The sequence below is a fragment of the Accipiter gentilis genome, chromosome Z, assembly GCF_929443795.1.
Source record: "Accipiter gentilis chromosome Z, bAccGen1.1, whole genome shotgun sequence".
Classification (NCBI taxonomy): Eukaryota; Metazoa; Chordata; class Aves; order Accipitriformes; family Accipitridae; genus Astur; species Astur gentilis.
The window spans coordinates 20,324,627-20,337,608 of NC_064919.1; the positions used below are offsets into that span (position 1 = coordinate 20,324,627).

Sequence of the window (12,982 nt, forward strand, 5' to 3'; positions counted from 1 at the left end):
TTTGTCTGTGATGGAAGATGAATGAAGACCAGCATGTTTTATTAAATTCCAGATATGATTCTGTTTCTCCCTTGTCCCTTCTACTTCAGAAGTGTTCTGGAGAGCCAGAACACTAACTTACTGTTCAGGGACAGTGACAATCAGTATCATTCCTCCTCTACTAACAGAAAGGCTATATTGCAATACAATTCACCTACTAAGAACCAGAATGATTTCAGGGTATCAGATAGTTACGTGAGCCTCTAAGTAAGCCATTACTTTTTCCATATTTGTGAAGTTGATACTTATCAATTAATAAGAAAATAAGGGATCTGAAATGAGGCTTGCTTGTTCATTCATTTGTGATATCAGTGCATTAAGGTATTTCTGATAGCTTGGATGAGCTGTTTCCTTCAGTACTGTAATCATCAAGAATATAATTCAAATACATCTCTCATAGACACTTCTTATTCTGAAAAAAGTCAATGTTGGAAGTGAGGGGACCCCTTAAGTTATGGTATTATTACAAATAATTGGTCCTTTCCTGTTTGAGGTATATATTGGATTGTTTTCATTAAAATGGCATATTTTATATTTGCTGGAGAAATATATTGTCAGGACATACGAATTTATCAGAATTATACTGTTTAGAAAAAAGTACAGATCTCTCCTGGAAGGAGACATGGAATTAAAACTTGGAATAGGAATGGGAAGCCTAGGTATTTGCACTATGTATTCTGAAAGACAAGACTCTTGGCTTGTCTTAAAACTCAAGGGTAATCAGTGCTCAGTAGTGCTTATTAAAGTAATTTAGTTTTGCAGTGTTCTTGCTTGAGCAACAATATTTGTCATCTTTGTAGGAGGAAAGCTGCTAATGCAGTTATGCATGTACTCTACTATTCTGTATTTGTGCTGGAAGTTTTCCCCTTCTGGAGTTCTAGTTATGTATTAGTTTTGGATATTTGAGGATTAACATTCTGTGTGCTTATTTTCTATAGAAATATGAAGATAAAATTCTGAAAACTTGTAAAGAGAAATATTTTTACTTTGTATTATAAATCCCTTTATAAAAAGCAGTAGGGAGGTGGAGTGGACAATTTAAAGCAATATGCTCTATTTCCTTCCTCTGTAGATGATGGAGAGAAACACCAAAAACATTACAGCCTTTCATCAAAAACCTGTCCAAAAGAGAGTTCTCAGTTGCCTGCATTGCCATTGGTAGATCAAGAATCTCCCTCTCACAAAGAAAGATTTATTCCTCCTGAGCTTAGCATCTGGGATTATTTCATTGCAAAGGTAATTTTTTGCTATTATGACAGTTAAATATCTTCTGTCAATTCTGGAATGGTAATTTTTTTCTTCTAAGTCTTTATTCTAGGTATTGATTTAGGTGTGTGATAGAAGCTGCCTGGCTTTATTACTTGTGTTTAGCTTTTTCTAAAACGCTGCCTATAAGTATTTTTGGACACTGCTTAAAACCTGTTGTTGTGAAATTAATTTGTTTTCAGATAATGGTATGAACAAAACATATTGCTTTTTACAGTTGCAGAGTACAAATATATGGGTAATTATGCATCAGCTGTTTAGATGAACAAGGAAGTGTGAGAAACTTTTTATCATCCATTTCAAATGGGTGACATAGATGTGTATACTTACTAGAAATCAAATTATGTTGCCTTCTGTCAAGTCTGCTGGGACAGATCTTTCTTTCTAGAAAGTTACATAATGGTATGGAGTTGTATGGCACATTTCTATATCAAATATTAGCCATATCAGCAAGGACAAAAAAGAAATAGCAAAGACTGAATAACACAGTGGGACACTGATGGTGGACTACTTATAAATATTGAACTCTGTAGACAGGAGATAGGATTTTCTTGTTCTTTAGTCCTCTGAGCCCTTGGAAGAATTAGGGAGAAAATACACTGGTGGTTTTGGCTTCTTTCTGACAAACAACAAGCTTGTGTGTCCTATGTATGGTTTGATATATATGATGTGAAAGTAAAGCAAAATAAGAATTGGAAAACTGTTAGTATTTTCATTTTTGGCATTAGAATTTTGAGTAATGTAAAAAATAGTTAAGCTGTTACAGTGTGCAGTGCTCACGGACAGTTACCCTTTTGATGTACAAACTCCAAATGTTAGTAAATCGAGTAAGATGATATGCCTGCTTTTTTAGGAAAAGCATTAAACATTATAATGTTGTATTATTTGAAAGATAAGTTAAAACTAGATATTGGCTAGAAGATACTCAAGGAACATTGTTTAAATTCTTAGCCTTTTCTTCCATCGCAAAGTAGAGTGGAATATGATTCAGAAGAGAGTCAGGAAAGTGGTGAAGATGATGAAGACATTGATGGAGGTGTGTTTGCATCAACTTCACAAAATCAAGAGCATTCTAATTCAAATTCATACAGGTAAGTAACTTCTGAATACAAGATGTTCTGCAATGGCTAGGCTTGCATTTCTGGCCTTTTACTTTTGAGATAATATACCAGTTAATTGATATTTCATGGCAGTGTGTTATCTAGACTTAGTAGTTAATTTTTCACAATGATTATTTTACTCATTTTATTAATACATGGTATAGTGACTTTTGAATTCAAAGTATCTATAATATTCGAAAATACTATTTGTAGTTTTTAGCAGTTTATAATGGTAATTTAAAGCTCTAAATTTAAATACTAATTGTGAGTAAGTGAGAAATTTATTTTCTTGTTAGTAAATGACTTGTGCTTTCTTGTTAGTTGGTCACTCATGAGATTGGCAATGGTTCAGCTGGTACTTCACAATTTGAAGATTTTCTACCCTTTGGCTGGACATGATCTTTCAGGTAATAAGCAGCAAAGCTGTCTTTTTATACTTATTAGCCACATTTTAAATCAGTAATTTGTTAAATAATATATATGTTGTAGCTTTATTTTCAGTTCAAAAGTTCTTAATTTTTCCATGATCTAGGAATAATTGTTCTGATACTGTTCATCATACAGTTATATTTATGAAATAACATGGTGAGTGGATAAGATGAGTGGGTGAGAAGGAATGCTTAGTAGTTAGCAGAAGTCTCTGCATATTTAGTTTTTTCTTAGCCTCTTAGTCATACAAGAATGTTTACAATATTTATTTCTTGGTGGAAACCCTCTAGTTTTCTGTAATTCAAGTTAAATCATTCCTACTCCTTCTTTCATAGACTCATGGAATGGTTTATGTTGGAAGGGATCTTTAAAGATGATCTAGTCCAAGCCCCCTGTCTTTGATAGGTTGTGTTGCTCAAAGCCCTGTCCAACCTGACCTTGAATCTTTCGAGGGATGAGGCATCTACAGCTTCTCTGGCAGCCTGTTCCAGTGTCTCACCATCCTCATCATAAAAACATTTCTTCCTTATATCTAATGTGAATCTACTGTCTTTTTTTAGTTTATAACCACTATTTCTTCTCCGTCTTCCTTGTAAGTCCTGTTTAAGTATTGAAAGGCTGCGATAAGATCTCCCTGGGGCTCTTCTCCGAGCTGGACAACCCCAGCTCTTACAGCCTTTTTTTTCCATAGGAGAGGTGTTCCACCCCTCTGATCACTTTTGTGGTCCTGCTCTGGACCTGCTCAAACAGGTCCATGTCCGTGTTGTACTGGGAGCCCCAGAGCTGGATGCAGTACTCCAGGTGGGGTCTCATGAGAATAAATTAGAGGGTGCAAATCACCTTCCTCACCCTTACTGGCCACCCTTCTTTTGATGTAGCCCAGGATGTGGTTGGCTTTCTGAGCTGCAACTGCACATTGCCAATTTTTCATCCACCGGTATCTGCAAGTCCTTCTCTGCAGGGATGCTCTCGATCCATTTGTCACTCAGTCTGTATTTATACTGGCGATTGCCCTGATGTAGGTGCAGGACCTCGCGCTTGTCCATGTTGAACTTCATGAGGTTCGCATGCGCCCACTCCCCAAGGTTGTCAAGGTCCCCCTGGAAGGCATCGCTTCCCTCTAGCAAATCAACTGCACCGCTCAGCTTGGTGTTATCTGCAAACTTGCTGGGGGTGCACTCACTACCACTATGTCCTTGTAAAAGATGTTGAAAAGTACTGATCCCAATACTTACCCCTGAGGGACACCACTAGTTACTGATCTCCATTTGGACATTGAACCATTGACTGTAACTCTTTTTTGATGCACTCACTCAGCCAATTCCTTATCCATCAAACAGTCCATCCATCAAATCCATATTGCTCCAATTCAGAGGTAAGGATGTTGTGTGAGACCTTGTCAAAGGCCTTACAGAACTCAAAAGTAGAGGATATCAGTTGCTCTTCCCTTGCCCACCAGTGCAGCCAGTCCATCATAGAATGCCAGCAGATTAGTTGGGTACAATTTGCCCTTTGTGAAGCCATGCTGGCTGTCTCTCATCACCTGCCTGTCATTCATATGCGTTGACATAGCTTCCAGGAGGATCTCTTCCATGATATTTCGTTTCCATCAGCATTGGAGAAGTCTGTTCCTGTATTTAGCAATGATAGTACAAAGCAGTTCATCTTCTTATACTTGCAAATATGAAGATGAAGTTTGAATAAAGCTTACTTTTAGAGATATTTGAAATATACTTCAGCTTTCTAGCAGTGGGATTATCTTTGCCAAGGTTTTAATAGAGAAGGAAAGTTTATTATTGTTTACTTGTCTTTCTAGAGCTTCCAGTTAGCTCCCCAATATGCCATGCAGTTTTGAAAACACTACAGCGCTGGGAACAAGTTCTTCTCCGACGTCTTGAGCTATATGGGGGTCCACCTCAATATTATATTTCAGTTCATGCTTCTGAAGATGCTCTAGCTGCTGGTCCTGCGTTGCTTCGCCATAAAACTTTACTTGAGCCTACAAACACTCCATTCAGGTGAGTCTAATTTCTATAAACACTGACTATAATATCTTTAATATACATCAAGCATTATGTTGTTAGTGCATGTGGTAGACCATAATTCAATAACTATATAATGCCAGTTTCTGGATTTGCTCTAATGCATTGTGAAATTGTGGATACACACCAGAACTCATGCATCTCTAGTCCAAAGCAAGATCAGGAAAAACAATCAAAAGTTTCAACATTTTTAAAGTTCTTTTATTGAAGCTTAACTTACTGATTTTGAGTGTCTCTGTGGAAACACTGTGGCTGACAATAAAGAGCAATGAATTTGCCCTGAGAGATAATTAAGGATGAGTGACAATGAATTAAATAATTGCCCCACCTTTGGAGGGAATATAATTACATTCTTATCAGTATTTTTTCCTAGAATCAGAGAAGAAATATATACTGTATTTAATATTTGCATAGTTGTGACTCCACATAATTGCATGTTTAGCCAGAAAAGTATGCTCAGTTTCTTAAATTGTCACTTCTTAAACAGACTTCTGCCTTTTTAATCTTATTATCACCTGTGGTGGCAGAATCAACAGAAAGTCTGTTTTTTGTAAAATACCTCACAGTTGTCATATTTAGTTTTAGTAACTTGAGTTGATTAAAAAGGAACATCTTAACATATATCTGCTGCCTGGCATTATTTTTAAATTATGATTTAAAGCAATTCAGGGTTTGATGGTTTTTGGCCTGCCATAAGCAGCTATATTTGTGTTTACAAGTTTTGTTTGAACATACAGTTTCTAGGGATGACCATAAACATTTGAAGTCTGATCTGATTCTACAGTCCTTCTGATTTTGTTACTGAAAAGTCGTGGTTGTTTCAGAGATTTTACACAGCTGATGAAGTGTTCCTAGCAGGAAGCATTAGTCATTTATTGTCCATGTGATAGAAGCACTCACTAGTAACAAACAGAAATGATTCATGTTGTAAAGAATGAGGTGAACTAACAAATAATCTATATTCTGACCTTATTATTCTGTGATCTCTTTAAAGAGATTTTTCCTCACTGTCCGAAGATAGGAGGTGAAAATGCTACATGTTCTTTTCCTTCTTCCTTTTGTATCTTCTCTCACACATAGGTTTATCAGGAAGATTGTACTAGAATGCTTCTGAATAGGTCTTGTGCAGTGTTCAGAGAGCTGTAGTTTTTGGTTCAGCATTTCTCCTGACCATAGGTTGATTAGAATATAAGATATTGCAGTCTTTTGTAAGTATTAGCATGATGTAAATATTTATTTCAACTTTGTTCTGTAGATCTAACAGTCATGTTGCACTGTCTGTGAAGAGGCTGTGGCAGTACTTGGTTAAACAGGAAGAAGTCCAGGAAACCTTTATCAGAAATATTTTTACAAAGAAGCGATGCATAAATGAGGTTAGTATGGTATACAAAATGCATAAAATATTGCAGGTCAATCTATGAGCTTTTATTTAGGTTATTTGGCTGGCTTGTTTACTTTCTAGAGCATGAGTGGATAATATACTTGGCTATGACTCTAAATCTACAGTATTTCATATTAAAAATCTTTGTCCATTGTTTCACTGAAAACAAAAATCAGTCTTTGACTGTAGACTGACAACTAACAGCATTTAGCTACAGTCAGCCTCTTTGTTAAGATCAGTATAAAAGCCACCTCAAAAGAATGACGAACTTCATAATTTCAAAGATTAAAAACAATAACCTAATCAGTCAAACTTGTAAAACTTTGTGTTTGCCCCTACTGTAGTCATCCTAGGTTTATCCACTGCTTTCGATCATGTTTATGATTCAACTTTAATAAGAAAAATGGTCATACAACAGTTAATATTTCTGTCCTTGATAACTTGTCCCAGTGTCTAGCTGGATTCCAGGTTGCAGATTCAGTTAAATTTTTTAAAGTTGTGGTTCTGTAGTGGGGTTTTGCGCGTTTTCTCCCTCTTTTATTGCTCCTTTTCTGTCTCACCCTACTCCCAATAATTTGAAAAAGTCACTTGTATTATAGAAGAACTATGGAGTAGCAGAAACATAGGAGAAGGAGGCAGATCTAAACAAATTAAACGTGCAGGAAAAGAGTATTCATGACTAGTAAAGCCATGGCAGCAAAGAGTTCTGTATGAGCTAATCTTTGTCCTGTTCCAACTAGAATATTAGCTTGTTTTGAGTGTTTGTGGCTAATTGTGTTACAGATTGCAGTTAAAAGGAATATTGTTCCTTTTGTCTTGTCCTTTGAAGATGCACCATTTCTGATCGTGTCTTATGTTAATGCAGCCATGTTGCTATGGAAATGTATTTTGTAATATTTTAGATGTGCTTTATATGTTTCCAAGTAGGATCATTGACAGCTTTACACAGCATAGGTATGTTGGCTTTATTTGTATGATCTTGTTGCTGATAAAATGTCAGTGGAGATTGCTTATTTTCGAAGAAATTTGACTTCTAAGATGGACAAGATGCTGTTACAGTACAGAATAGGTAAATTGGTGTCTTCTGTACTGAATATAGAGTTCAGAGTTTGATAATTACTGTTACTACATAAATTGCATATGTGTGTGTGCACAACATGCTGTTGTGTTTCAATTGTTCTGCGTTGGGGTAAACAACAAGGAATTAAGGATTTCCTTGATACCTTGTGTGTTATGTTTTATCTTTATTCTTTGTTCTGTGGTTGTTCTTTCCTTGGTGAAGTCATTAGAGGAGCACAGTGAAACCATGAAAAATTCTGTGGTGGAGGAACCCATCATCAATAAGGTACAGAGTAGTAATGCTCAAATTATTTAGACCTTACATCATTATGAAATATTACCTTTTTGAAATGGTGCTGATCTCCCTCAAAAATCTTTGCTGATACAGCAAATAAAGTTAAAAATTCAGTTTTGCAAGAGATCGAGTTAAACTAGGCTTGTTATAAATCCTATCTGAAACTAAATGTATCTTAGAACCTGGATTAAACAACCAGGTAAGAACAATATATATTCTCAAATTCCATAGCTATGCCAAGCAAAGAGCTGAGGCTGAGATTTGCCCAAGTGAATAATATTCAGTAGTACTATGGGAACATAGCACATACAGGACCTTTCACCAGTATGAGATGGCTAGAATAGTTACCTATAAGTGAAGGTGGTTAAGTGAAGTTAGAGCAGTTTGTTGCATGATACTAGTTTGCTACAAAAATTTTCACTGAGCCTTAGTTTTAAGATGGTGACAGATGTACCCATATAACAAGTTTATAGCAACTTTCTTAAAAGATTGGTATGAGAGACTAAAAAGGTATAAGAGGTTGCATTTCTAGGCATAGAAATACTGTATTCTTCAGGCTTTTTTTTTACAAAACTAGTGAGAAGACAGAAATAAGAATGCCCTGTGATGTTCTTAGGCTAAGCAGTGTTAGCAAATAGGTAATTGGAACTGACTGGGGAAAAAATAATCTTGATTTTATGCAGGTTTGTTCAGCACACAACACAGATCATGTTTTGGGATCTGTTTGTCACTGCAGTTTTGTGCAATCTTGCATACACCGTAGTATCAATTTTTTTAATCTTAAAATAGGTGTTCTACTTCATGGTGTATAACAGCCAGAGACTTTTTTCAGATTTGAAAAAGACTGTTTGCAGTTCTTTGACAGCACCATCTTAGGTTTTTAAACTAAAATATCTTTGTTTAAGTCTTTTGAAGACCAGAGAAATAAGAAATTGAAGGGGAGAGACTAGGAAACAGTAGTTGTAGAATAATTCTTTATGTTTTGAAGAAAATACAAAATTTTGGTTTTGTAGTTCAGGTTTGAATTTTTATGTTACCATTTGTTTGGCAATGCTTTTTTTTTTACTGTAAAATTATTTTGTCACTACAACAGACTGGAGTCTGTAATCTATCAGATTAATACTTGCAATGCTGAGCTCTTTAATTTTGAACAGGAGTACTACAGTGCTGATAGAGTTTAGAGTTTTGTTGTGTGCTGGCATATACCTGCATGCATTTCTAAAATACAAAAAGGTAGACAAGATACAAATACAACATTAGATCACATTAAGGAAAAAGAAAAGGTGATAGTAAAAAAATTTGTGTTACTGGATTGTGCAGGATTCCAGATTTATTTAATTGTGGAGAATGGTGAATAAGTAAGCTGACAAACTAAGAATTTATTTTCCTGCTCAGGATCTTGTCTGCACCTTCTTTTGGACTATTGCATGAGTTTCAGTGGCAAAAAGTGTTTGCTAAGAGCATGAGAAGATTCAGCAAATTTTTTTTAAGAACAAAGCATCAAGACTCACTTTCTATCAACACCCCCAAGTGTGCCTGTAGCCTCACTGGTTTTCAGCATTCCTGAAAAACTTGAGAATGAACACAGTAATGTGACTTCTTTGACACAATATGCTTGCTGTGGTAATCTCAACATGGCAGTGAGAAGCTAGATTGCTACGCAAGAAACAGGTTTACTGTAATTATTACAGGTTATATTTGTCATATTTTCTTAGAATTAAAATTGAGAAAAAAAATACATGAAACTTCATATGATCCAGTGTTTGGTCTGTGTACTTCCAGTAAAAAGAAGTGTTGCATAGAAGTTTGCACTTAAATATGCTTTACTTTTTAAATACAGATAGAAACAGATTGTGGATACCCAGAAGGCAAGGCAAGAATAATCCATAAAGAGTCTGACATCATTACTGCTTTTGCAGTCAATAAAGTGAGTATAAAGAAGGTAGGATAATCTAATTGTGTTGTACTTCCACCAGGTGTAGTCCCAATGTGAATGGTTGAGATATCCTGCTATAGCTTGAACTCTTTGCGCTCTCTTCTCTAAAGCACTTCATAATTATCTTTTTGTAATTAAACAGTTCTACTACCAGTTGTCTTTTTTTTATTGTACAATGGATTCAGGGAAGGGAGTGGTGGCCTATACTTTTTCTTTAAGCTTGTGTGTAGGAATATTTTTCTTCTGTCAAAAACAACCAGCAAGTCATCTTTTCTTCTCCTGTTTAACTATTTAAACCTTAACTAGTGGAGGAGGGGAGCTTGGTTGCAAGCATTGTGGTATAGTTATGTCTTGCTTATCCTCTGAGGAAAGCAAGGAGAAACTAAAGCTGCTTGAGAGAAGCATAAAATACAAATAGTATGTGATGCTACCCCAGATGCAAATAAACTTTTAAAACAGAAATGTCAAGTTTAGACAGTTTATGTATATAGATTTGTAGACATAAATATTTGGGGTTTGTAAATTGTCTAAGCGTATGTTTTTGTGAACTGTACCATAACCAGAGAATCAAAAAAACCCACCTTTTTGAGTATACCTTTTGTATCTGCCTCTGTGTTACTTTTTTCAGGCAAATCGGAACTGCATTGCAATAGCATCGAGTCATGACATTCAAGAATTAGATGTTTCTGCGATTTTAGCTACACAAATCTATACCTGGGTTGATGATGATGTGGAAATAGAAAATAAAGGGTATACTTTCTATGTTTCCAATATCACAGCTTGACTGTGGTATAAATCAATGTAATAAAGCATGGTATTTAATGTTGTTGTTTTCAATGTAACTTATAATGTTGTTTCATTTATAGGGCTGATGATTTCTTAGTTATACATGCTCGTGATGATCTGGTAAATGTTCAGGGAACCACTCCTTATACTCATAGTAATCCCGGCACACCTATCAATATGCCTTGGCTTGGTAGTACACAAACTGGCAGGGGTGCATCTGTGGTAAGTTGCTTGTCAAAGATTAGCCTTATGTACTCTATCTACTTCTCTCCTTTTGTCTGTTCAGTGTTGCTGGTTATATTTTACAATTAGCATGTAAGTAAATGTAGCTTTTCTGTGTATTCAAGAGGAGCTGGAATTTTTTGTAATCATCTGATTATACCACACAGAATTTAAGATAGACCAGCTGAGCAAGCACAGTTTTTAGTCAAGCCATATATGCTTTCTTTACTTAAGATACATTGTTTAAAAATAAAGAATCAGGTTCAGGTAAGAAGTTGCAGCTTAAATTGTCTGTTAATGACTTGAAGCCAAATACTGTATCTGAAAAGCATATATTCGGGAGATTTCAGGATGTAAATTTGTAAAGATTGGATAGACATACTTGTGTGAAATATCAGGGTAGCCTTCTATTTTAAGCATAATCCTAAGTTTCATTCTGAGTTCCAGACTATTCCAGTTTTTACTTAAAAGTAAATACCAAATTCTGCTTTACTACGAAGTACCATTGTAGTGCACTGTATATTAGTATGAGCCTGTACTATATAAAGGACAGCAAATGAACTTCTAAAGTGGATTTCACTGGCAGGACAGAGGCTTCCAATGAAATTAAACTCTGGAAACTGAGCAACTTGAACTTGGGAGAAATGGGGATTCTTGGTTTCACAAGAACAATGAGGAAGGCAGGACTGCAAAAATAGGACCAGCTGCAAATTTCATGCCTAGTTTGAACTACCCATCATGCTGATGTACGACTGTTTATCTCCAAAGTTGTTGTCAGCTCTGTCTTCTTTGAAGTGCTGTGCAATTTTGCTGTAACTCTACTTAGTAGTGTTATTAAATATCTCACTCCTGAAGATCATGTTTTAGAGGAGATAATCAGTTTTGCTGTTCAGCATTTCTGAAATACAACAGAGTGAGGGACACCCAGTAAAGTGTGACTATGTCCACATGAGCAAATTGATCCTTCTTATCATAGATGTGACACATGCACAAAGGGTAGCTCTTACTTTTAGAAATAGTTTCTGTGTCTGGAGTGAAGCTTGGCCCTAAGCAAAAAGCTATGAGCTCAGATTTAATTCAAATCAAATTATAATTCTAGTCTGGTCATTGACATACTTACCTTAGTTCCTATGCAGTATTGATTAGTTAGCTGGCAGATGCTTATTTGGAGCCAATTAATTGGCCTGAAATGGTCATACAAGATGCCCATATCTCTCAGGCTGTCTGCACATAGGTGTAGAGTTTTCCTTGATAACTGAATGCCTGAAGTCTTGTGACTTGGCTGCACTTTGTGGCATTTAACAGCTCAGAGCAAGTCCGTAACTGGTGGCAGAATGGAAGAACCATGTGTTAACGTGTATTGCAGTTGATTTTTGAAAATATTTGATGATTAGGAGGAGTAAATATGAATGAGCATTATAAGAATGATAATGTTATCCACACATGGAAGTGGATATTGTGCCACTCCCTTCTGTTTAGGAACTACTGATCCTGCTTGCCAGTTTTGCAGCACTGGTTTCACAATCAGGTCTCTTCTGCAAGTATTCTTTGAATGCCTTTGCCACTTTCTCCTCTCACTTCCACTTTTATGCGCGCGTGTGTGTGTGTGTATATATATATATATATATATATAGGGTGTTTGTGTGTTTCTCAACATAGTAATTACATAATTTAATAATGTAAACTATTCTTACATGACTTTCTATTTTATACTTTCTTACTTAAAGAGATATGGCTATGCTTGTGTTGAATGTGTTTGCTGTTAAAATTTGGACCTAAATTTTGTCTGGCATACTGTTTGACTGCGGCAGAGTAGAGAACCAACCACAGCACACAACGACACCTGTCCATTAGGGAGGGAAGACAAAGGTACTGAATGAAGGACAAAGTAAATGAAGGAAGATGGAGGGATTCTTGGGAAAAAATAGTGTTACTATAGGACTTTTATCTGGAGGAAAACCAGCTTCACCAAAATATTTCTGTTGCTACTATTTGTTACTTTGTTCCTTCGGATACTGCTTTTGATCCTTGTTCTCATCTTTGCTTTTCCATAAATTGCACCCCGTTTAGTAGATATAGTCCGCTGTTCTTTACCATTGCTGGCTTTTCAGTCTTGTTGTCTTTGTTTCACTTCCATCAGCAAGGGAGGCTATTGAACTTTTGATACTCAGGCAGCTAAAAACATTTTATTAGCTCTAGGGGTTTTCTGTTACTCTTCTTCACCATTTCCTGTTACACAGTTCATATCTGGCGGTAAGCCTCCTCACTTACCATGTCCTTCAGTACAATGTGTTTTACACGGTTCTTACAGGAGGTGTTTCTATGAGAGCATTGAAGTAAATAGTATGTACCGTCAGCTTTGAAACTCAGGTAATGTTTGGCAGCTTGTCTTCCAAGCCAGTATGACCAACACCAATATTCACCAGT

General features: G+C 36.0%; 1 protein-coding gene across 15 annotated transcripts in view; it reads left to right on the forward strand.

Annotated features, from left to right (window-relative positions):
• The window catches only part of DMXL1 (Dmx like 1), an 88,521-nt gene that overhangs the window by 64,610 nt on the left and 10,929 nt on the right, over positions 1-12,982 (forward strand). For 12 of the 15 annotated variants that reach the window (XM_049796283.1, XM_049796268.1, XM_049796270.1 and 9 more), the window contains 9 exons: positions 1,112-1,275; positions 2,257-2,396; positions 2,727-2,812; positions 4,651-4,852; positions 6,132-6,249; positions 7,540-7,602; positions 9,452-9,538; positions 10,176-10,297; positions 10,414-10,555. In XM_049796283.1, the coding sequence (XP_049652240.1) occupies positions 1,112-1,275; positions 2,257-2,396; positions 2,727-2,812; positions 4,651-4,852; positions 6,132-6,249; positions 7,540-7,602; positions 9,452-9,538; positions 10,176-10,297; positions 10,414-10,555 (1,124 nt within the window). Of the gene's footprint in view, positions 1-1,111; positions 1,276-2,256; positions 2,397-2,726; positions 2,813-4,650; positions 4,853-6,131; positions 6,250-7,539; positions 7,603-9,006; positions 9,430-9,451; positions 9,539-10,175; positions 10,298-10,413; positions 10,556-12,982 lie in introns of those variants that run through there. The other 3 variants (XM_049796271.1, XM_049796280.1, XM_049796281.1) reach the window with 2 other exon arrangements.